The sequence below is a fragment of the Canis aureus genome, chromosome 16 (assembly GCF_053574225.1).
Source record: "Canis aureus isolate CA01 chromosome 16, VMU_Caureus_v.1.0, whole genome shotgun sequence".
Lineage (NCBI taxonomy): Eukaryota > Metazoa > Chordata > Mammalia > Carnivora > Canidae > Canis > Canis aureus.
This window is the reverse complement of record NC_135626.1, coordinates 2705376-2729939: the sequence shown is the minus strand read 5'-3', so window position 1 is coordinate 2729939 and position 24564 is coordinate 2705376. Positions and strand designations below refer to the sequence as shown.

The 24564-nt window shown below is 39.1% G+C and overlaps 1 protein-coding gene across 4 annotated transcripts in view; it reads left to right on the top strand.

The window, feature by feature from the left end:
* Window positions 1-24564, top strand: part of NR6A1 (nuclear receptor subfamily 6 group A member 1) — a 223220-nt gene that overhangs the window by 148288 nt on the left and 50368 nt on the right. Inside the window, exon 1 of one of the 4 annotated variants that reach the window (XM_077850633.1) lies at window positions 11447-11597. The exons of the other annotated variants lie outside the window; for them this stretch is intronic. Within the exon in view, the coding sequence (XP_077706759.1) occupies window positions 11582-11597 (16 nt within the window). The 5' untranslated portion in view covers window positions 11447-11581. Of the gene's footprint in view, window positions 1-11446; window positions 11598-24564 lie in introns of those variants that run through there. 4 annotated transcript variants of the gene reach the window in all.

Sequence of the window (24564 nt, the reverse complement as noted above, 5' to 3'; positions counted from 1 at the left end):
TCTGTTTAATTTCTCTTTTTAATAAGACCATTAAAATGGCATTGCATTCGATGTAGCATCTTAGCCTGCAAATTTAGCAGTTTTTTTTATACTGCATTCATCTCTTAGAATTCTGTATTACATGATAAAGGACCTAAACTCTCTAGTTTTGTTTTAACTTGATCTGAAAATAGATATTTAATGAATCCAAGTTTTTTTATTTGTGTGAAAAGTGAACTTCGGCCAAGACTGAGTAAACACCATTAAAAGGACAATACCAGACTTTGCATCCATAATTACATCATTAGGACCAAAAGGGCAAGGAAGATTGTGAAGAGTTGTTTTCCAGGAATAAGCTCAAAAGGATTGCCTTAATGAATTTGAATGTCTCTTGCAAAGAAGATAAGGTAAATGGGAAGGTCTGTTCTGAGTTACAGAGGCTTGAAAAACATCCAAGCAAAAAAGGGAGAATTTCAGTGTGGCTGACCAGGCCATTAAAGAGGGGTGAGGATGCTCTTATCTTCATAGTCATTTTTGTGCTGGGCTAATTTACAAAAGGGACTTATACTTTTAGTGGTAGATTTTGTCTGTGTCAGGATGAGCCTGAGGCAAAGTTTATTTTTAGGATCTGCTCTCTGAACCTGTTGGACTTGCCTCTCTGGCTTCTGCTGACTTTATCCATCTCTCATCCCAGAAACCAACCATCACCACTTGTCTTAAATTCTAACTTTTATGAATTGAAAAATGACAAGTAGCTAATCTTAGAAACCAGTTAGTGCTTTTAGGTGACTACCTAAGGGCCAGGTGTCAGGGATATATGAACACTAACCAGGATCTTCAGGCAACAAATAGTCTCATCTTCAAAGTTTTCCACTCTGGCTGGTGAGAACAAGAACTATTCCTGGCCCTCTATGAGCCCCCAAAATCATTTCCTCTACTCCTTTTGGGTGGTGTCCTTTTTCCTTACACACATGCACCTACTTGTCCTCAGCTGCAGACTCAGGAGAGCCCTCTGCAGATCCCAGTCACATGCTGTCTGTGCAGTTCTTTCTTTTCCTGCCCTCTGCCCGTTAACTCCAGCTTCTCTGGCCTTTCACACTCTCAGCTCTGAATCCTCAACTTGGGGAGATTTGTTGGACTGTACAGGCTCTCCCTTCCTGTGTTCAGTCCTGGAAACTCTGAAGGCTGTTAGGTGGGGCATTCACAGGACTTTTCCTCTTCGTTTCCCCTCTCAGGAATCACGGTCCTTTGCTGCCTAAAGTCTAATACTTGACAAAGTGTATAAAAGAATGATCTTCAAGTATTGTATAAACACACAGGAAAAAAAAGATATCAGAAGTACACCAAATGTAACTAATATTTCTTATGGTTCTGTCTAGGTAGTGAGATTCAGTGTTTTTTTTCTTTATATTTTTTGTTTTCTGGTATTGTTGTTTTTTTTTTTTAATTTTTATTTATTTATGATAGTCACACAGAGAGAGAGAGAGAGAGGCAGAGACACAGGCAGAGGGAGAAGCAGGCTCCATGCGCCGGGAGCCCGACGTGGGATTCGATCCCGGGTCTCCAGGATCGCGCCCCAGGCCAAAGGCAGGCGCCAAACCGCTGCACCACCCAGGGATCCCTGTTTGTTTGTTTTTGAAATAAGCTCTATGCCCAATATGGGGCTTAAACTCATAACTCTGAGATCAAGAGTGACGTGCTCTGTCAAGTGAGCCAGCCAGGTATCCCTGTTTTCTGAGGGTTTTTTCTTACTGAATATATGTTCCTTTATGATAAGAAAAGAAACATCCTAAATAATAGTTTCCTGAGAATTTCCTTTATGGCAAGCATTGTGTTAAATATTTTTCATAAGATTATCTCTTAAAGATTTTATTTTATTTTAAAAAGATTTTTATTTATTTATGAGAGAGAGAGGAGAAAGAGAGGGAGGGAGGACACGCACAAGCAGGAGGAGTGGCAGGGAGGGGAGAAGCAGACTCCCTGCCAAGCAGGGAGCCTGACGTGGGCCTCAATCCTAGGACCCTTGGATCATGACCTGAGCTAAAGGCAGGTACTTCATCAAGTGAGCCACCCAGGCACCCCTTAAAGATTTTATTTTTAAGTAATCCCCACATCCAACATGGGCCTCGAATTTAACAATCCTGAGATCAAGAGCTGCTCATTCTACCAACTAAGCCAGCCAAGTGCCCCAAGATTATATCTTTTACTTCTCAGAGACTCTATAGAATAGGTACTGTTGGGATGCCTGGGTGGCTCTGCAGTTAAGTCTGCCTTTGGCTCAGAGTGTGATCCTGGAGTCCTGGGATTGAATCCTACATTGGGCTCCCTGCATGGAGCCTGCTTCTCCCTCTGCCTATGTCTCTGCCTGTGTTTCTCATGAATAAATAAATAAAATCTTAAAAAAAATAGAATAGGTACTGTTAACTCATTTTATAGATGAGGAAATTGAGACCGAACTTAGGCAATTTGCCTGAAGTCACAAAGCATTTAAAAGCAGGATCCAAAATTTGAATCTAGATTTAACCCTAGAATTTGCTTGTTTGCCCTTTTTATTCTATTTTCCTATTAAGCAGTAGTCCTGCATATGAGAGAATAGAGCTTGAGTTCCAGCTTAAAGATGTCCTGGAGCAGCTTAGAAGGTTTATTGTCCCTTGTGCTGGAGTATGTATCCCATATATTTATTCCCTTTACTCAGCATGTCTAAAGGTCACAAGTTGGCAAAAATCTGAATTCCAAAGCCCTGGATTGGATCATATTTCAGCATTTGTGAAAGAGAAAGATGAGTGGACATACACAGAGACACAGCAGGTAGTAGGAAAGTATCAGGGAAGCAAGGCCCCTTTCCTCAACTTGACCAAGCAGTGGTAGTTTGACTCTATTGATAGGAAACATGTCCAAAGCCTTTGGAATTAGATAGGTTTCCAGGGGGAAAGGAGGGCACAAAACTAATGGGTCTAGGAGTTTGCTAAATCTATGACATGTGAGGATTGTGTTGTTAAAGATAATTTTCATTATTTTCATTATTTTCATCTGTCTACTTATTTAATCAGTAACCCTGTGGAATCACTGTTCCATTTAATGGGTATGGAAACTGACCTCAGAGAATTGACAGTGCACTGCCAAACCTCTGCAAGTTGTGTACTTGGTATTTGATTTTGTCTAACTCCAAAGCATGTAATTTCAGACTGCTTTTTATTTTCATTAGCTGTTTCTGTAGAACTGTGGATTTCTTGGAAGCCTATGCTTTTTAAATGATCATTATTAGATTTTATACATACATAGAGATACATAAGAGTAATATAATGAACCCATGTACCCAGCTTCAGGAATCATCCAGTGTCTAATTTTGTTCCATCCATACGTCCACCCACTTTCTCCCTTTCCATATTGTTTTGAAGCAAATCTTAGGTATCATTTCATTTCATCCATTAATATTCCAGTATATACCTGTAAAATATTTTTTTTAATCTACAGATTTCTTCTCCATCTTCTTTTTCCATCTAATTTAAGAGGTTAATTTGTCATGTTGAGTTTACCACAGCCCAGATTTAGCTAATTGTGTCTTTGTGTTGTAGATGAATGTGTTCCCTATAGTTCTTTTATTTAGTAGTTGGATCTAGAAGCTTGACCGTCTTCAGATTCAACTTTTTTGGCAAGACTACTATTTAAAAAAAAAAAAATACTATTTCATGGAGGTGTTGAATTCTTATATCAGAAGATATATTACTACCTTGTTCTCTTGTTATCTTAGCTGTTGGTGGTTAATATCTAAGATCCAATATTTCGGGGATCCCTGGGTGGCTCAGGGGTTTGGCACCTGCCTTTGGCCCAGGGCGTGATCCTTGAGTCCTGGGATCAAGTCCCACGTCGGGCTCCCTGCATGGAGCCTGCTTCTCCCTCTGCCTGTGTCTCTGTGCCTCTCCCTCTCTCTCTCTCTCTCTCTCTCTCTCTCTCTCTCATAAATAAATAAATAAATAAATAAATAAATAAATAAATCTTAAAAAAAATAAGATCCATTATTTCATAGTAATATTTTAATTCCAGTATTTTTTGTTCATTTATTTGTTGGAATGCTTCTATAGAGAGAAATTTTTCCATTGCTGTTTATTACCTTGTGGTATATTTCATTTGGGTAAGGCAGGATAAATACATGATTCTTTGCCTTTACGTAAAAATTTTCAAAATGCTGTGTTGGTTCCCTACCATCTTTCAGAGGTGGCAAATTAATTTTGTTAGAATCATCAATAACTTATGGATTTAAACATTTGTGCTTCAGTTAATTGTAATTTTTTTTAAGGTACTCAAATTGTCCCATCTTTGGTTAGAGAGTGGCTCTTCTGGCAGCTTTTTGAGGGGATAGAAAAGACAGGAATGATGACAGGTTGAATGTAGATGAGGTCAAAGGGGAGAAAGGAATCAGGGAAAGAGTCCTTCTAGCTTGGGAGGTGAGGCCCTTCACTGAAACAGGGAGCACAGAAATAAGAGCAAGTTTTAAAGAGAGGACATGTCTGGACATGTCTGAGGTGCTTATGATCTCTAGGTGAATTTGCCCAGAAGGCAACTAGATATCAAGATGTAAGGCTCATGGGAGCAATCCATGACTCTAGGACCCAGGATAGGGCTCAGTTGCTATGTGTAGTTGACTCAAATTAGAATTATGTGTGTTATATTTTGTTTGATAAAAATCAGTCTCCTTGCTATCTGAAGCTGGGTTCTATCCCAAAGCAAGATTAGTAAATCCCTATTGCTGTCTCCTTTTGTTATGCCTATTCTTAGAGAGTCAGGTTCAATCTCTAGTAGGATGGGGTTGGTTGCAGTTAGGATTGCCACTTGGCCGGTTTACAACCAGTCCTATTGGTTTTCAGATTTATTGCACCCAATCTCTCAATTAGAGGAGAGCTCTGTGTATGGGTAGGATTTACTGGCGTTGGAATTGAGGTTGGGTGAACTGGTTTTGGTTTTGCAGGAATGGCCTAGTGTAACCTTTTTGGGAATATTTGTATTCCTGAAATTTTCTTTTCCTCTTCCACGTTCCTGCTCTCTGAAGCAACTATTTTCCTTTTTTTCCCCTCCTTTACTCAACAAATATTTATTAAGCACCTCCTTCATGTCAGGCACAAGGGGATATAATGAACAAGAATAAGGGGCACAGTCTCTGCCTTCATATAGCTTGGAATCTAGTGGGAGATATATATGTTAATCAGAAGATCACCAGCAATGTATGACTCCACACTAATATAGGAACTTCGCAAATAGGACATACTGACTAGAAATTTTGGACAACCAGTGCTGGACCTTTATTTATTTATTGAAAGATTCAGTGTCAGGTAGGCTTACAAATCATAGAAAACGAAGGATCTGACACTTATGTAGGACTCTGAAGTCGAGTTCATCCAAGGGAAAAAACTTCCTATGAAGTAAGGTGAAAGAGAAAATGTGGAAATGAAATAGAATTTTAACACACGATTTAAGTTTAATAAAAGAACTACACACTATCCACTCACCCACACAATACAGACACCAAGAGCCTTCTAATTGGTTTAGCATTTTGTGAATGCCTACTGTCTGCTGAACCCAAGGCTGGACTCTGGGATTACCAAGGCTTTACGCTTTGGGGAGTACATTCAGTTTAATACAGAAGATAGAACTATAAAATAAAAATACTAAGTGATTTGTATTGTCATGGTATATTTTAGGGATCCAGGCAGAATGGAAGAACGGTGTGATTTGACTCTAATTTGAGGGCTGAGAGGATAGAGTCTTAGAATGCCTCACAGTGGGGCACTTGGGTGGCTCAGTGGTTGGAGCATCTGCCTTCAGCTCAGGTTGTGATCCCGGAGTCCTGGGATCAAGTACCACATCATGCTCCCCACAGGAAGCCTGCTTCTCCCTCTCCCTATATCTCTGCCACTCTTTCTGTGTCTCTCATGAATAAATAAATAAAATCTTTTTTTTCTAAGATTTTATTTACTTATTCATAGAGACACACACAGAAAGAGAGAGGCAGAGACACAGGCAGAAGGAGAAGCAGGCTCCATGCAGAGAGCCCGACGGTGGGACTCGATCCTGGGTCTCCAGGATCACGCCCTGGGCTGCAGGCGGCCCTAAACCGCTGAGCCACCAGGGCTGCCCAATAAATAAAATCTTTAAAAACAAAATGGAAGTAGTAAGAAGAATCACTCCAGGCAGATTGAATAGTTTAGCATGCTTGCACTACAAGTGGGTCAGTATTGCTGGAGTGATGGGCACTTACAGAGAGTGGTGATAGATGAAGCTAGAGAGATCAGCAGGGGCTGGATTATAAAGGGTGTGGGTACCTGGAAGCCATTGACTGGGCATGGTGAGATTATGCTGCAGTTATTGGTGGCAGGTGGGGGTGGGAAGAGGGTGGTGGTATACCTTATAGGCCTTTGCCCAGATTCCTCACTCACACACAACTTAATTACTTATCAACAGAAACCTCTTGTGTTATCTGACCTCCCCCCCTCCTCGCTCTGGGTTAGGCAGATGGATGGATGGAAAATTAACTTGAGAAGTCAGGGTTGACACCAGAGTCTGGAAACTACTAGGCTTCAAGTGGATTTCCTTTTTAGAAGCACCAAAAGAGAAATCTTCTCTGTTCATTTGACCTGTCCCTAAGTCTGGTTTTTCCTACTTCTTTCTCTCTCTCTCTCTCTCTCTCTTTAAACTTCATTTGCACATGTGGCTCAATAGCAATTTAAGCTATTGCTATATACAGACCTACAGTATTTATTTCCATTAATCTCTGGGCTGGGCTGGGTTTTAGTTGTGAAGAAGATAAATAGGGATGCTATATGGGACCAATTAGTCCCAACTTTTTCAGACTTCTCAGGAAACATAATAGTTGGCTACATTTTTGTTCGTACACATTTTGTGTGTTTGAACTGTATATCTGGTTCTTTTCATTCAAAAGGGACAGATTTATTCATACTATAATCTGTTCTTGATTATGGTGCTTTACAATTTCACACACAAGATCTTGACTAGAGAATTATGGAGATTTTTCAGCTTACTCTTCCCAGATTCTTCAATCTGTGGGTGGAAAACTGATCTAATTAAATACACTACCCATATTTAAATTGTTTTGATGGACTCAAAAATGTCTTTCTATACTTGATTTGGGCAAAACACGATCCAAATAAGGTATATGCATTGCATTTGGTTGTTATATATAAGGTGATTTTTAAATCACACCCTATAGTCTTTTCTTCCTTAAGCCAGTGATGTTCCTTTTCTGCATAGAGATTTCATTCCTGACTTTATAGCATAGGTATTAAAACGTGTTTTGAGATGTTCCCTGTTCTGTCTATTCCTTCAAGTCCTGAAATACCTTTGCTACCTGTCTCCTTGCAGAACTACAAGGTTCACCTCAAATGTAAGGCCCTCTCGATGGCTTCCCACTCCAGTCTAATGAATTATCCATTCTTCTGACCACTCATAACATCCTATTATCAGTTATCTGTTCAGTATATTTGTACTACAAGTGGGTTAGTGTGAAGTGGTAGAAAATGAAGCTGGAGAAGTCAGCAGATGGTGAGCACCTCTAGGGCAAGGATCACATATATTAATTTCAGTCATCTCAGGTACCATAGTCCCTAGCTTATAGGAGACATTCAACTAATATTTGTAGAATTGGATGAAAAATCCCAGTTTCTGAAATATTTTTAGTTTCCAACTCTGAGTTGTTTGTTTGTATCTTGCTTCCTGAACTATAAATTCCCTTCTTCAACTCCAGGATAAAAGGCAATATTGGAAATCATATCTAAGTATGTTCTTTCTTGTTCTTTTTTTTTTTTTTTTTCCTGCACTCAGGAGGTTTGCTTGTTAGCCCTAGATAATATGGATTTCAGCTGGCTGTGTTTCATTATTCCTGTTGAGTTGAATTCAGCTCTTTCCCCTACCATAGAGAATGTTTGTTTTTTTGTTTTTTTATTAAAGATTTTATTTATTCATGAGAGACACAGAGAGAGAGAGAGAGAGAGAAAGAGGCAGAGACAAAGGCAGAGGGAGAAGCAGGCTCCATGCAGGAAGCCTGATGTGGGATTCGATCCCGGGACTGCAGGATCATGCCCTGGGCCGAAGGCAGGGGCTAAACCACTGAGCCACCCAGGGACCCCCCCCACCCCCCATAGGGAATGTTTGTATCAAAGATCTGACAGATGAGAAACTGAGACCTTGGGCTCTTGTTTTTTTGTTGTTTGCAAGGTTAAAAAGGAATTTAGAATATTCTCTGCGTATTTCTTGTTTTCTGAAATGGATAGAGATTTTCTAACTAATCCTCCTCCATCATGGTGGTCACATGGCTTTCACTTTGCATCAGACTTTCACTGAAACTTCGTACAAATAAGGCTGAACTGATTCCAGTGATTGACCACTAGAATGGCTCTCTTTTGTTTTACATTGAATCTTGATACCTCCCTTTAGCTTCAAAATCTGCAGTCTTCTTTGAAAGCTGCCGTTTGAATAAACAGATAGGAAATAATGTTGAATAGTAACATCTAAGAAGAGGGTTTATCTTTTTCTGTTCAAGTTATATGGTATAATGGAAGAAATAAGGGACTAGGCTATGTAGTTTTCTTCTTTGTTGGTCTTATGACTACTTACTGCCTCTTCCTTCCTTCCTTTCTTTTTTTTTTTTTCTTTTTTTTTTTAAAGATTTGATTTATTTATTCATGAGAGACAGAGAGGCAGAGACATAGGCAGAGGGAGAAGCAGATTCCGCGTGGTGAGCTTGAAGCAGTACTCGATCCCAGGACCCTGGGATCACAACCTGAGCTGAAGGCAAATGTTCAATCACTGAGCCACCCAGGTGTCCCTGCCTCTTCCTTTCATTGGCCCTCAGTTTCCCCATCTAGAAAATGAAAGTGGAACAAGTCTCTTGCAAGATTAAGGTCTGCCACAATTCAGACTCAACTTTTGAATTCTTTAGATATATAGTATGTAAGTGGTTAGATATAGAATTTTGTTCTGCTTTTTTTCTATATTACAAATCTAGTATTAGCAAGTAAAACTTTGCTAGTTTATTTTCTTTGTCTCTCCTTCCCATTCATAAATTCTCAGAATCCTTTTAATCTTTTAAAATTATTTTTCTTTTATGCAGTTGTTTTTTAACAATCTCACTGGGACCTCTAGTTAAGATTTACAGTTTGTCTTTTGCATTCACATGGTAAATGAGATGTATGTTCATGTTCTCTTTCCCCTTCCTCCCAGTAAAGGACTTTTTAAAAAAACCTGTGGAACTGAGGATGCTGAAGATTATGACTCTATCCTAAGATTAAGATTTACCCATCTTCTTAAACTATGTTAAAGATTTGTTCCCAGGCTTATGGGTGTATCAAAGATTATTACTAAGACCTGCCCTTAAAAATTAAGGGCATTGCTTCAGTCTTGATATGGGAGCCAGGCTAAATAGTTTCCCTTTTCGTCTTTCTTCCAAAGGATGGTGCAATAAAGTAAAGATGCTTACTACCTGTACTCTGTACTCTGTGTGTGTAGGTACTGGCTTTTAGATATACCTGTATTCTTTTTTTAAGATTCCACTTATTTATTCTTGAGAGAGAGAGAGAGAGAGGCAGAGACACAGGCAGAGGGAGAAGCAGGCTCCATGCAGGGAGCCTGACATGGGACTGGATCCCAGGTCTCCAGGATCAGGCCCTGGGCTGAAGGTGGCTAAACCGCTGAGCCACCCAGGTTGCCCTATACCTGTATTCTTTAGGGAGACAGAGCTCCCCTTTGAATGAGTGTTCCCATTTTTTTTTTTAACGATTTTGTGTATTCATTCATGAGTTGCGGAGAGAGGCAGAGACATAGACAAAGGGAGAAACAGGCTCCCTGCAGGGAGCCTGATGTGGGGGGCCGCTGGGGGTGGAGGGGGTGGGAATGAACACTCCATCCCAAGACTCTGAGATCATGCCCTGAGCCTAAGGCAGATGCTCAACCGCTGAGCTACCCACCCAGGCATCCTGAGTGTTCCCAATTGAATAGCTTTTTGCTGATTGACTTTCCCCTTGTTCAGGTTTTCCCCCCTCATTCTTTTTATAGTCCCTTTACTAAAATTATAAGAGCTACCTTAAGTTCCACAGGGACTGAGAAGAAAATCTCTATTAATTTCTTATATGAGCGAGAGTGGGAAAAATGGGTGGATGTGTTTGTGTTGGGGTGAGGTATGTGGTCACAGTGAGAGAACATATATTTTTAGGCAGACAAAATATAGCCTTTTCTCCTCTAAATCATTGGTCACTTTCTCTTTAGGTCCTACTTTGTAAGATGACCCTAATGGTCTCTTGGTTGGAAAGCCCTCTAGCTATATTTGCCATTCAGTTATATGGCTGCCAAGTGACAGATTCCACTCCCACCTCAAGAAGGGTCTCTTCTTTTTTCTGGAACACTGCTAATAAAATGTGTTTAGCCCTAAGTGATTCCCAAGGCTAGGCCAGGGAGAAAGAGCGGTTTCATGGGGTGAAACATTTTGCACAGTTAAAAAGCATTTATTCCTGGACTCAATTCATCTTTAGGTCATCCCGCCTTTCTTGAAGAATTGGCCCTGTAATCAGTGTTCTGCTATCTGAATGGATAGCTGAATGTTTGACATCATATGTCATTAGCATATGGCTCTGATTTGCCAGCCTCTGCCGCTCTTTGGCAAGGTTTGAGCATGTATATGCATACACATACTCTGCTCTGTCATGGGGATGGTTCACCATCAGGGAGGCATAGCATAAGATTGCCTAAGATCTTAGGAGTTTTAAGGGAATGAAGCAGGAAGCTTCAACATTTAAGCTTTTGGCTGGGGGCAGGGGATGATATTTCTAAACTTTGTGCTTTCTAAAAGGATTTTGCGACCTAGTTTTTCTTTTTCCACATTCTTTCAGACTATTGTGTATAACCAGAGCATGAAAATTAAGGGCCGAAATTAAAGTGAACCCTGCAAAATAACTCAGAGCTCCATGTTTTAATTTTCTCAGAAGAATTTGCCTTGTCATTGTTTATTATAATGACAAAAAGCAGGGAATCCCAGTCTTACCCTCCCCCCCCATATATACATAACCTGGTATTTTTGTTTTGTCTTTTCCTTCTGCCAAATATTTCAATTCTAAATTTGTTAATCCAGAACACAGGAACATAGGGTATAGAAGAATAGCTCTTGAAAGAAAAAAGGGAAAAAACTCACTAGAACTCTTTTAAATTAAATGAAAATCAAATCCTCTAAAATGCTGACTTTTAATTTTAGGATCTCAGTTTAAAGGAGATCAGAGGAATATTTCTTATTAAATGTTCCTATGATACTTTTCAGAGCACATTCTAGGCAGTATTGTTAACTAAAGAAAATAAGTCTATCTGTTCCACTTAGATAACCTTTGGTAATAAACGAACTCCATACACGTTGTGACCTTAGCGCCTGAACTTTCTAATCACATGACTGGCTTGTAAACTGACCTGTGAGGATGACTGTCTTAGTCCCAGCTAAGAGAGAGAAATTGGCCAAGTGTCGGAAGGGTGGTCATCAAGCTGGACTTGTCCTGTAATCTCTGTTTCTTCATGGCTGCAATAGAACTTCTCAACAGACTTCCAGAAGCATGAAATGGAGACATGGGAAGGTAAGAGAACTGTTGAAGTCTGGGCCCAAATCTGAGGTTTAGAAATTTTCTTTGAAGACTTAGAACAAATAGTAGCCTTGAGGGAGGAGGGAGGCAGTCCTCTCCGTTTTTTGTGTCTTAGCAGAATTCAGCCAACAAGTTTTCATGTGTAGCAACTGGCTATAAATGTTTTGGATTGTAGAAAAGTGAGGGTGAAATGTAGTAAATTCATTGTTGTGGTTGATGATTTTAAGAGAAAGAGCAGGCAAAAAAAAGAAAGAAAATCTGGATTTAAATTTTATAGTGACTTGAAAAAAATTTTAACTTGATTTTGCCCACAGTCCTTAGGTAAAGTTTACATTGTAAAAAATTGTTCTGTTTACCTCTTGACAGAATTTGTTTGTATTTTAAATTCCTTAATCCAGTTCGCCATCTGTGAAAGTACTGTAATTATAGATAGTATTGGGGTCATGAGGCCGTTGATAAGACAGCCTCATTTCCTTTGGGGGAATTTAGATATTTTACGGTTTGGGGTATAAGACTAAGCCATTGCTAATTTCTTTTTAAGTAGGTTGTTTTTTAAAATGGGTAAATTCATTCTGTGTGTGTGTGTGTGTGTGTGTGTGTTTCATCAACAGCAACTAGTTAGTATTATAATTATAATTTGTATATTTAGAGATAGCCTCCTACTTGTGTGAGAAACCCCAGTGTCCCACAACTTTATTACTTGTGCCAGAAAGGACATACACAGCTAAAGAAACAGCTAGAAGATGAATCTTAGCATTAAAGATTCGCTGTATTTGTTTGCTGTGTTTATAAAATATAGAGTCTAAGACTTTGCCAAAGGTTTGGTTTCTTGTAGGCATGCTCTGTTGAGCTATAGCCAGAAGAGTTTCATATTTGAAGTAATTAGTAAATTTCTAGGACATTAACTAATAAAATAGTCCTAGGAAAGCGTCCTAGCCCCGTGCAGCATGGCTAACATCTGCCACAGGCAGCTTTGCAGTTTCATTCTCACTCTGAGGATGCACAAATCAGGGAAGTGGGACTGACCTTCTCTCAAGCAACATTATTCTTTATAGTAATACTCCCTGTATATTCTCTCCCAGCACCATATATGCCAGAATTATTATTATCTCATTGGTTTTTAGTCTTTGTTAGTGGAAACAGCAACGTTTGTAGAAGTTATCAGTTACGTGCAAAACCTGTTATTTTTAATTTCGAGCAGCTTCCTCTTCTTCCCCCTATATATACACAGAAATTCTTTGTATTCTAGATATACTAGCTTTTCCAGAAAGGAGTCATTTAAGAAGTATGATTTGCTCTGGACCCATTGGAATAGGAGTTTAAGGGTAGGCAAAGATACCAGAGCAGTGATTGCATAGGTTTGGAAGGGATAGCCCTGGAGGATTTGGATATTTTTCCAACTAGCTTGAATCGGTAAGTGTTGTATAGTCCACAAGTTCTGAAAGAGAAAAAAGATTTGAAGAGAAAGTTCTCCTTCAGTTCTTATTAAGTATTGAAACTTTGATTTTTCTTAGCTGTTCAATGACAGAAAATAACTTATGGTACTAAAACAAGAACTTTTATAAAACAAGGAAGTGAATTTTAAATTTTTCAATGGAATCTTCCATATAAAATTCTAGTAAAGCAAAATGAATTATCCCAGTTGAAGATCTTTGGAAGCTTAAAAAGCAAATTCAGACTTCTTACAAAAGAGTTGAGGGAAAATGCTACTGTAAAAAAGTGTTGCCTGGTTTTAGATATTGGGCGCTTGTCCATTTAAATTAACCTTTGTCACAGCTGGGCATACAAATGTTTTGTTTTAGTTCACAGAGGGTTAACTCTATTCAAGCTTTCGCTGTGGCAGGCCTGATCTGTGGAGTCATACAATCTGGTCTTTCAGCCCAGCCAGTCGCTAGGCAGGAAGTCTTATTTCTTAAGCTATCTTTCAGAATGGGGGGTTGGGATTTGGAGAAAGGTGGGGGAAGGGCCTTGGAGCATCTGTAAGGATCAATAACAGAGTGAGCCGCAAGAGAGGCCATTGTGCACACTTCAAGATAGATGCAGCCCTTGTGCATGGCCCCTGCTTGGCAGGACAGACACCTAAAACCAAAACAATGCCACCAAATGAATTCCTTGTGAAAATCAGATTGCTCTTAAAGGAAAAAATATTTAGAAGAGTGCCCTTTTAACACTGGGAATATTCTCATTCCTCAACTTGCTAGGATCATGCAATCCCCACTAAAAATAACTCCAAATTGATTTTTAAATGCCTTTTGTCCTCATGCTAATACTGTATTGAGTTGGGAGGGTGATCATTTGGTCTTAGTCACATGCATCGATGCATTGAGTAATCTATCATCTTTCTCTCTCTCTCTCTCTCTCTCTCTCTCTCTCTCTCTCTTTTTCTTCCTTTCTTTTATTCTAACATTTGCTTTACCCTACTTCGGTTGGGAGCATCATTAAGGGGATGAAAAAAAACAAAATTTGGTTAGAATTAGAGTAACACGTGTGAAATCCCTCCTCCAACAGCTGGTATTGGCTTTTGAAACTTCATCTGAACCAAACAGATGCTCTTAGTGTTATTTTGAGATCATTTAAACCAGACTCATAGCCAAGAAATCTACAGAAATCATAGGTTTTATTTTAAAATGCGTTTAAGTCATGATATCATGCCACATCTTATTGCATATTATATATGGGTATTGAACAGGGATACCTGAGCTTGGGAAAGTGAGCAGTTCCACCAATGAAATTATGATTTTAAAAGTACTACCAAGTTTGTTGTAATTTTACTCCAGTCCAGTTTTTCAGTTTTTGAATTCGTCTTTCCCAAGCCCACCTGTAACATTCCTGTTTTACTGTATTATTTTTTCAGAGGCCTAAGGCAGTTGTTCCATAGGTCCTTTTATGATGCAAATTCTTTATGGCTGTTGGAAAGAGTAATGGAGTCATTGCCGCCTCTCTCCCACTAAACCCCCAAAGTATTGGTGACAACTGATGGTAACAGCTGTGGAAAATGGAATCATAAAGAGCCTCTAATATCATTCTCCCCATTTGAAATCTTTCAGGAATAAATGCATAAACCAACTTGGGGCCCATAATGTGACTTGGAAACATACTAATGGAATAAGGGCAGAGGTGGGGGGCAGGGAGAGAGACCTCCAGTTGAAGTGAGCCCCAAGTTTAATTTATTTTATGCTTCTTGAGTTGAGACCTGACATATTCTCCTGCACAGTTTTGAGGCTTAAGAGAATATATAGACAAACACTTAACAAGATCATCTGGATATATTTAACCCATCTCTCACCTGTACCCTTTTCTGGGGAAAATGATGTATTAAAAGAATACCTAAGTTAATCATCACAATGCCTCCTTGATACCATTGTTTTGCTTCTCTGATACATTATAATTCTGCATTAATATTTAAAGGATCAATTCTTTTAATGGGCATTTTCCAGAGAGATACAAATATTACTAACAAAACTTGGAAGTTCAGTTACCATTTACATTGTATTAAAATGGGGTATGAAACCTACCATGACCCTTTTGAACAATGTGGTCTTTAATGTGCTTTAACGGGGAGGGCCTACTGAAGAAAAAGCCATAAAAGTCTTCAGAGTTCAAGATGAGGTTGGGATTTTAGCTCATTGCTTTTGTCATTTTCACACACAAACATCGCTGCAATCATGTTTGATTTAGCATCTTTAGTACAATGAGGTGAGAGAACAAAAGGATAGTAGAGGCACAAGTATGGAAACCAAACATTCTCCCTTACCCCCCAAATTTTTTCAGATGATTCTTTGTTTTCTGTCTCCCCTGCTACTGGGATTTCTTTTTAAGCCAAGGAAATCGGTCTATAAGATTCTTATTTCTGCATGCCTCGGTGATTTGCCTGGGCAATTGAAAAACAAGCCACTCCTCAAAAATTTTTTTAGCCACGTAAAAAGTCATGTCCTAAAGACTTGGTAAAAACACCATAATTAGGAAAAATGCATCTACTCCTATTTTAAGGTTCAGAATTTGGGGGCGTTCCCGATGCACAGCTGTTTTACATATTTTGAAAAGCCTGATAGATGTAAAGGTCATTGCTAACTCTAACAAGGTCTTGATGCTCACACTGTCATCCAAGGACCTTGCATTAATTAGAATGAGAAGCATGGAAGGTCAGGAGTCAACTGACTGGTGGGCCTCTGTGGATTGTCACTGGGGCCAGTAAGAATTCCTATAGGATTTTTAGCCATTAAAACCAAACAAAAACAAAAATAAAACCTGCTGCTTTCATGGCCTCTGAGCAGACCTCTTGGTCTGTATGGTAAGGGCTCATCCCCTGTTGCCCAAATGGCTTCTAAAAACTTGGCTGCATCCATTGCTTTGCTACAGGATTCTCAGTGTTGGGGAAAGAATCTCAGCCACCGGGATCCCTGGGTGGCGCAGCGATTTGGCGCCTGCCTTTGGCCCAGGGCGCGATCCTGGAGACCCGTGATCGAATCCCACGTCGGGCTCCCGGTGCGTGGAGCCTGCTTCTCCCTCTGTGTCTCTGCCTCTCTCTCTCTCTTTCTGTGTGACTATCATAAATAAATAAAAATTAAAAAAAAAAAAAAAAGAATCTCAGCCACCTGATTCTGTCACTTAGCCAAGTCACTTGACATCTGTGAGCCTCAATTTCCTCATATATACAAAAGGGGTAGTAATACCAATCTCACAGGATTGCTATAGGAGTTAGATAAAAGAACCTTTATCACAGTGCCCAGCACATACTTAACATGCCTTGAAATTGGGCAGCCCAGGTAGCTCAGTGGTTTAGCACTGCCTTCAGCCAGGGCATGATCCTGGAGACCCAGGATCAAGTCCCATGTCAGGCTCCCTGCATGGAGCCTGCTTCTCCTTCTGCCTGTGCCTCTGCCTCTCTCTGTGTGTGTCTCTCATGAATAAATAAATAAAATCTTTAAAAAAAAAAAAACATGCCTTGAAATTAAAATGAGTTTTACAAAGTGGCAAGTTTAGGGAGATTAGGAAGAAGAGGATTCTTGGGTGAGCCGGTGGCTGGTACTGTTTAAATATTCCAAGTAAAAAAATCTGCCTACCCCCAATGCCTCCTTTCAGCGAACAACATTCAGGGCGGGGTCTTTTGGAAATTTAGCCTTGAAAATGTTGTATAACAGGTGAGACGAGCTGCTGAGTCTTTGCTTTACAGCCAGTTACTATGCTAATAATCTGTTCCTGGGCTAATAAAAATAATTAGTAATTAGAGTGTCTCTGTGAAATTGGTGAATTTATTTTTGTCCCTAAGAGAGTCTCTTAACAGTTGTGGTTTTGTTTTTTTGTTTTGTTTTGTTTTTTAAGTTATGTTGATTAGAAGAAAAAGAGAGGATGGGTTCTAAGCGCACAGATTAAGTGATAATTAGGAAAGGAAGGATAGTCAGATTAGTCATCTCCTTCCATGTGTTTGCTAGGTAAATAGATGCCAAGACAATGGCCATGGCCATGTTTAATAGCCCCTTCTCAAAAACTTTACCATGAAGTGGTAAAGTTGGAAATATTGTTAGTATACTAATCACTGCCCTACTTTGGAATCTTCAGTCTCCCTGCCTTCTAGGGGTTGAGAACTTATATCAGTGGCTGATTATTATGATCTCTGTGTATAAAATTATAATTTTTGTAGACAACATTCATTGAGCATTTACTGTGTTCTAATCCCTAGGAACACAGGTGAATTAGAACCGCAGCTCTTGGCTTTGAACTACAAAGAGGGAATAATGTTAATGTTGCTTAACAAATATTAACAATTGTGGGGAGAGGAGGAACACTTGGCTGCAAAAGCATTATTCAAAACCTGCAGAAGGATTTGTTTTCACTTTGGGAGGCCTGTCTTTCTTTAGCTTTTTTTACTAAACTTACCCTACATTTCTTGAAATGTTTTTGTTCTTCCAAAACATGGAAGAACAAAACGTATGGCTCCAAAATAGAACATTCCTATATTTTTCTTAACATAGTAAAATTAGAGGCCTGGGTTTCAAATGGCAAAAGTAGGGAAATATTCTAAGCATTATTACTCTGTTTGCATCTTATTCATTGTTAGCAAAAGCATTTTCCTTTTTTGAGGTTTCAGCATGTTTCCTCATAGTAATGGCTACAGCAACCTAGCTTTGCTTTTCAAAGGAACTAATAAGTTATAGGTAATTTATGGAATGTCAATTACAGTTCATTAAATAACCACTCTACAGCAAATCAATGTTTTGGACATTTGAAAAAGAAAAAAACACCATCCCAGTGGCCATTTAATCCCAAAATACATGCACATGAGTCTGTGGGGGAAAAAAGGTGTGTTAAGAGAAAAGCTTGGCCCCCAATAGGTGTTAGTCACAGAAGTCTTGGATATGTCACTGTTCCAAGATTCTGTGTACGTGCACACACTCTCCTAAGCATTGATGGTTTTTGTTAAGTTTGCCATGAGATAGTTGTAAATTATGTAAGATTCTAGGTTCTTTTTGAATATGTAGAAATTAATTCTTAGCACCTTTGCTAATGTCTGCATGCCTTTTGAAATCATGCACACTAAAATATTTGCCATGAGTTTACCAATCTGATACTAGAGAGAAACTACCCACCATAGAATAGTTTTAATATAGAAATTTCATCATATGTCATATGCTGAAAAATATTTGGATTCAGTTTCTTCGTTCTTTATTTCTATGAACCATTAGTCTTACCCCAAAAGATGAATGTCTAGGGAGGAGTAGGGGAAAAGAGTGCTAGTTTTATGAAATACTGATTCAGTGCCTCAGGGAAGCAGAACCTTTAGCTACCTTAATAAAATTGTGCGTGTGTAGTGTGTGAAGGAGTACTTACATGCCTTGTTTACGTTTCATGATTTTTGGTCCTAGTGGTGAATGTAGAGAGAGAGAGATCCTATCACTTAGAACATAGTTTTACACATGGAAGTAGTTACAAAAGCACTTTTTGGCAAATAATATGAGAATCTCCAGCAATGAACATGTCTCTATTCTGGCCCCATTAAACTAAATCTGGCCAGAAGATTTCCTTTTAGTAAGGCAAAGGAAAATGTGGCAACCAAATCTTCCACTCTTCTGGAACATATGGTTTTACTAAAAGCATGCTAATTGGTCTCTCTCTCACCAAGACCTTAGAATCGGGGGAACCTAGGGAGCTGAGTACTGAGCTTTTAGGTATTGGTTCAAAGTCTCTGCGCTGGGCCACTAGTTAGTCATCTGAGTTCTTATAAACTCTGCACTTTGGTTTGTTAGTAAAGAAGCTATACTCTTCATTCAACTGACATTCACTGGTGGTTGTTCTGTGTTTGGTATATATTAGAGATGCAGAAAAAATAAAAATCTCTCCTTGTTTTGTGGAGCACATAGTCTTGTAGAGGGAGACAAATAGGTAAGTGCAACAAAGTGTTGGAGGAACAATGCTAGCAATCCTGGAGGGTACAGAGGATATGCAGAGATAGGAGTGCTCATTTCTGTTTGGGCTATCAGGTTCCTTCACCCAGGAAGGCATCATGAGAGATTGGTTGACATTTGCCAGGCTGGTAAAGTGAGGAAGGCTCCCCCAGGCAGAGAGCAGCATGAGCGAAGGCATAGCTAAATAAAACAACCTGACAGGGTATCCTGTGAATTATAAGCAAGGCCCATATGGATCAGAAAGATTGGTTGGTTCTAAATGCAAGGACAGCCCAAGAGAGAGCTTTAATCTGTGAATGGATACCCTTACCAGTTACCTGTTGAGCAGAAGAGAACCCTCTTCACATTGCTTTTAATCCACCTTTGCAGGTATGTTGAAGAGATTAATGTAGCAATTTGCTAGAAGGGAACACAGGTCTACCTCAGAGCTGGAAGGCTGTATGAGACTTACTGCTGGGATTTAGGGAGAGTACACCTTAACCTTATTAACCTTCTTACAAATTGCCAGTTCCTATAAGAAGGAGAGGTCTTAGTTAAATTTGGTTTTAAAAAGTTATACTCGCTGCCTAGGGCCATCTGTGCTTTGTGGGAATGTTCCAAATAGAAAATGGGGTCTGTTGTATTTCTTTAATGAATGGAGAAATAGTCTTAATAATATATTGTCTTAATAATATCTTTTATTCGTTAAGACTAAAAGTTTCTTTTAGTTTTTTAGGGCAAGTGATACATGTTTTTACTGAGATATTCATTGTAGTTTTACTTATATATAGGTAAAATAGTTGGTGGTTAGTGACCAAAGTATTATAATGTTTTTGGTTAAGTAGTATTAGTTGTTTTTGTTTTTCATTTTAAATTTTATTTTAAAATTAACAGGCAGTAAAATTGAGGCATTTTTGAGGTGTTGTGCAGTTCTATGAATATAGATTTGTGTAACTATCACTACAGTCAAGTTTTGTTTTGTTTAAAGATTTTATTTATTCATTCATGAGAGATACAGAGAAAGAGGCAGAGACATAGGCAGAGGGAGAAGTAGGCTCCCTTCAGGGAACCTGATGCGGCACTCGATCCCAGGACCCCGGGACCATGCCCTGAGCCGAAGGCAGCGGCTCAACCACTGAGCCACTCAGGCATCCCTAAAGAGAGAATATTGATAGAAAGTATCTTCAGAGACTAACCCCTGAAGATATGCCAACATCCAGGAGTTCCAAAGATACTCAGTATAAGAGATTGAGAAACTAATAGTTTGAGAGAAAGTAGGAAAACCTGGAGAGTAATATTCTGAAAGCCAAGGGAGATAAGTGTTTCAAAAAGGAAAGAATTCAGATGCTTGTCCGATTTCTTTCATTCAGCAAACAGTGAGTACTTTCACCTTGTAAAGTTCCATGAATAGGCCCCACAGTGATCAGGACAGATGAAGTGCTGGTCCACTTAGAGTTTACACATATATTTTTAAGGATTTCAGTGTAAAACTAGATTGCAGTTCTGAGGACCCAGCTATACTTAATTCTGCTATTTACATTTCAGAAAGTTGCCTTGAACACTTTAACACTCGAGATGATTCCATGGTAATCCTAATTTCTTTTTTTTTAAGATTTTATTTATTTATTTATTCATGAGAGACACACAGAGAGAGAGGCAGAGACACAGGCAGAGGGGGAAGCAGGCTCCATGCAGGAAACCCAATGTGGGACTCGAACCTGGGTCTCCAGGATCACACCCTGGGTGAAGGCAGATGCTTAACCGCTGAGCCACCCAGGCGTCTCGGTAATCCTAATTTCTGCGAAGAGTTATTACTTTACTAGAATAGAAAGTTTATTGCGTAAATTCATGTGATCCAGAATAGCAGCCATTCAGTGTTGTAGAAACATAGGTCATTTAAAAACTAAATGAAGTAGTGTTAGAAGTTATTAATGCAAATATGCCCAAGTTACTTTAATTCTCTGGACCTCAGTTTCTCATCTGTATAGTGAGAATGAGGAATTTGTGTACTTTAAAGCCTCCTATGGCTTTGAAATTTAATGACTCCATAATCTAGGATCAAGTAATCAGAGAAGCCACAAATGTCAAGATATGTAACAAACACTGTCAACTCTCAAAGTCACTAATATCCTCATCATTGAAACCTTCAGTAGCCAAATCAGGCTCTAATTCAGTGTTTGACAGTGGAAGCAGAAAATGGTAACAGTTGGAAGCTACACTATAATGAAAGTCCTTAGGAGTCTCTTTGGAATAAGGGCAAAGACAATTTTGTGTATGCACATTTTCCTAAGGGAGATTTTGACAACTCTGGCTTAACTAGTATAATTTCACACTGCGTATTTACACCTCTCTCAAAGGAACCTGTAAATTAAACTCAAAATTCATGGAAGATATCTCTTTTTTCTCTCTCTCTCTCTCTTAAGATTTTATTTTAAAGTAATCTCTACTCCCAATGTGAGGCTTGAATTTGCAACCCCAAGATTGAGAGTCTCGTGCTGTATCGACTGAGCCAGCCAGGAGCCCCATGGAAGATATTTCTAAAAAGTGCTATGGACCACAGGTGGAGAAATAATAACCATGACATAATAAAATGCAACTATATTTGTTGATCCATATCTTCATTTTTAGTACTCTACGGGTCTTTTACATATTTTAATCCTTTCATTTTCACAATTCTGTGAGATGAATATTTTATCTTTTATAGATAAGGAAACTGAGCTCAGATTATCACGCAACTAAAATAGTGACTAGCTAGAATGCAAAGCTGGGGTTGCTTTTGCTTTTAACTTTATAATTACAGTAAATAAAATATGCAACAAAAAACTTTGCAATTTACTACAAAAGCTCAATAAATACATTTTTAGTTCTCTAACCCAAGTAATAATCTCCAAAATTGCAAGTAGAGATGAAGGGGGCTGCTGAAGAAAGCCAGCTATTTGAAGCTATTCTATCTATACCTGACTGGTAGGCAAACCCAGTAGGCTCCAGGCATACCAGAATTAGACATCACTCAGGTGATTTACCATCTGTCTTCATAGGCATCCTGAAGTTTATAGTATTATATAGCCCACTTTCTTATGCATTCCTATTTAGTCCTCATAAGAACCTTTCTGGGGGAATCACTGACAAGTATCCTGAGACAAACTGGTGATATGATGATAGTAATAATAGTAGCTCAGGGACGCCTGGGTGGCTCAGTGGTTGAGCACCTGCCTTGGGCTCAGGTCATGATCCCGGGGTCCCAGGATCAAGCCCCACGTTGGGCTCCCCGCAGGGAGCCTGCTTCTCCCTCTGCCTGTGTTTCTGCCTCTCTCTGTGTGTCTCTCATGAATAAATAAATAAAATCTTTAAAAAAATAATAATAGTAGCTCACATTTATTGAACTTTTTTTTATTTAGGGATTTTATTTTTTTAAGTAATCTCTACACCCAGTATGGGCTTGAAATGAACAACCCTGAGATCAAGAGTCACATGCTCTACTGACTAAACCAGCTAGGTACTCCTATCGAGCATTTATTATGTGTCAGAAACTTTGCATATATTAACTCTGTTCTAAGCACATTACATGTATTAACTCAATTCTCACAGAAACCTAGTAACAGGTTTTACATTACTAAAAAAGAATTTAGAGACTTTTACATTTCACAGAGTAGGGAACTGAAATAATAGGACCATACATTTAATAAATGTAAAAGCTGAGATTTGAATCCAGACAGTTTGACTTCACGGCTCATCCTCTTAATCAGTGTATTTGTGATAATTATTACACAGTATGTATAAGTGAGGTCATTAATCTGGATACCTTAAATTTATGTAGTGCTCTCTGCCAATTAAATCTCAGTAAACTGGGGATCCCTGGGTGGCTCAGCAGTTTAGCACCTGCCTTCAGCCCAGGGTGTGATGCTGGAGTCCCGGGATCGAGTCCCATGTCAGGCTCCCTGCATGGAGCCTGCTTCTCCCTCTGCCTTTGTCTCTGCTCCTCTCTTTCTCTCTTTCTCTCTCTCTCCCCACCCCTCGTGTCTCTCGTGAATAAATAAATAAAATCTTTTAAAAATTTTCAGTAAAACTTGAGGGAGTATAAATATAAAAACATAGCTCAAAAAATAAAAATTTCAATTACTATATTATTTTTTGATGTATAGAGAAATGATCAGCCTGAGATCACAAGCCTAGCTTTTTTTTTTTTTCCACAAGCCTAGCTTTAATCCTTACCTGTTTTGCATAAAAGCTGAGGTACAGATGTGAAATATGTGTCATTTGCTTCTACTGATGATCCAAAGCCAGGTAAGAAAGCTCATACTGTCTTAATAGTCAGGACATTAGGGCAACTCAGACAAGGCAATAAACAAAGTCTTTTTTTTTTTTTTTAAACAAAGTCTTATATTTGGTGCCTAGGCCTAAGCTTTTGTCCTTATAGGATGTGAATGAGGCAGCTTTGCAGCAAAACATGAAAAAAGGCTGAGAGATTTTAGTTCTTATATGCTTATCTTTCTATGCAGTCATATAGTATATTACTTTCACAAATACAGTTGCCTAAAGGAGAGAAACTGGATTTATATTAATTAAAAACATAGTAGGTGTACCTGGTGGCTCAAGCAGTGAAGCATGCGACTCTTGATCTTGGGGTTGTGAGTTAGAACCCCACATTGGGTGTAGAGATTACTTAAAGAAATTAAAGAATCTTTAAAAAATACAAAACAGGAGCACCTGGGTGGCTCAGTTGGTTAAGCATCCAACTCTTTGTTTCAGCTCAGGTCATGATTTCTCAGGGTCATGAGATCAGTCCTGCATCACGCTCTGTGCTCAGCTCAGAGTCTGCTTGGGATTCTTTCCCTCTGCCCCTCCCCCCTATTCACATGCTCTCGAACTCTCTGTCTCTCTCTCTCTCTAAAATAAAACAGTATACAAAAAGGAATAGATGAATAGACTCCCTCTCTGTTCTGTACTCATCAAGCCACAGTAGATTTTTCTTTTTTTTAAGTAAACTCTACACCCAACATAGGGTTCAAACTTAACAACTATTTAGGGATTTTTTTTTTTTTTAAGTTATCTCTGCACCCAGTGTGGGGCTTGAACTCAACAACCCTGACTGAGATTAAGAGTCGCATGCTCTACCAACTGAGCCAGCCAGGCGCCCCAAGCCACAGTAGATTCCGAACAATTTATTTTCATATGATCTTTACAAGCAGGAACATGTCCAGAGGGAAAGGCAGATGATCAGAATGATAAGGGGACTAGAAATCATGTAACTATGTAGGTCACTTGTTGAGACTAGTGGTATTAAACTCCAAAGGCTATAAAATTCTTGGTGGAAAAAGGGAGGAAGCAGGCTTGTTCAGATTGTGAGTGTCCACAGACTGAACTGAGACCAGTATGTTTTAATTACACATTTAAGCTTCAGGAGCCGTAGCAACTACTCTCAACCCTTATGAAGTCATGAGGTATAGCTCCTCTGTTTCCCCACCCCTCATTACCACCACATACCACAGAGATGAACATCATCTCCTTTTCTGGAACAAGACCATCTCACCAGTCAAATTCACAATTCCAGGCTCATCAGAAGCTAGCAATCCTTGTGT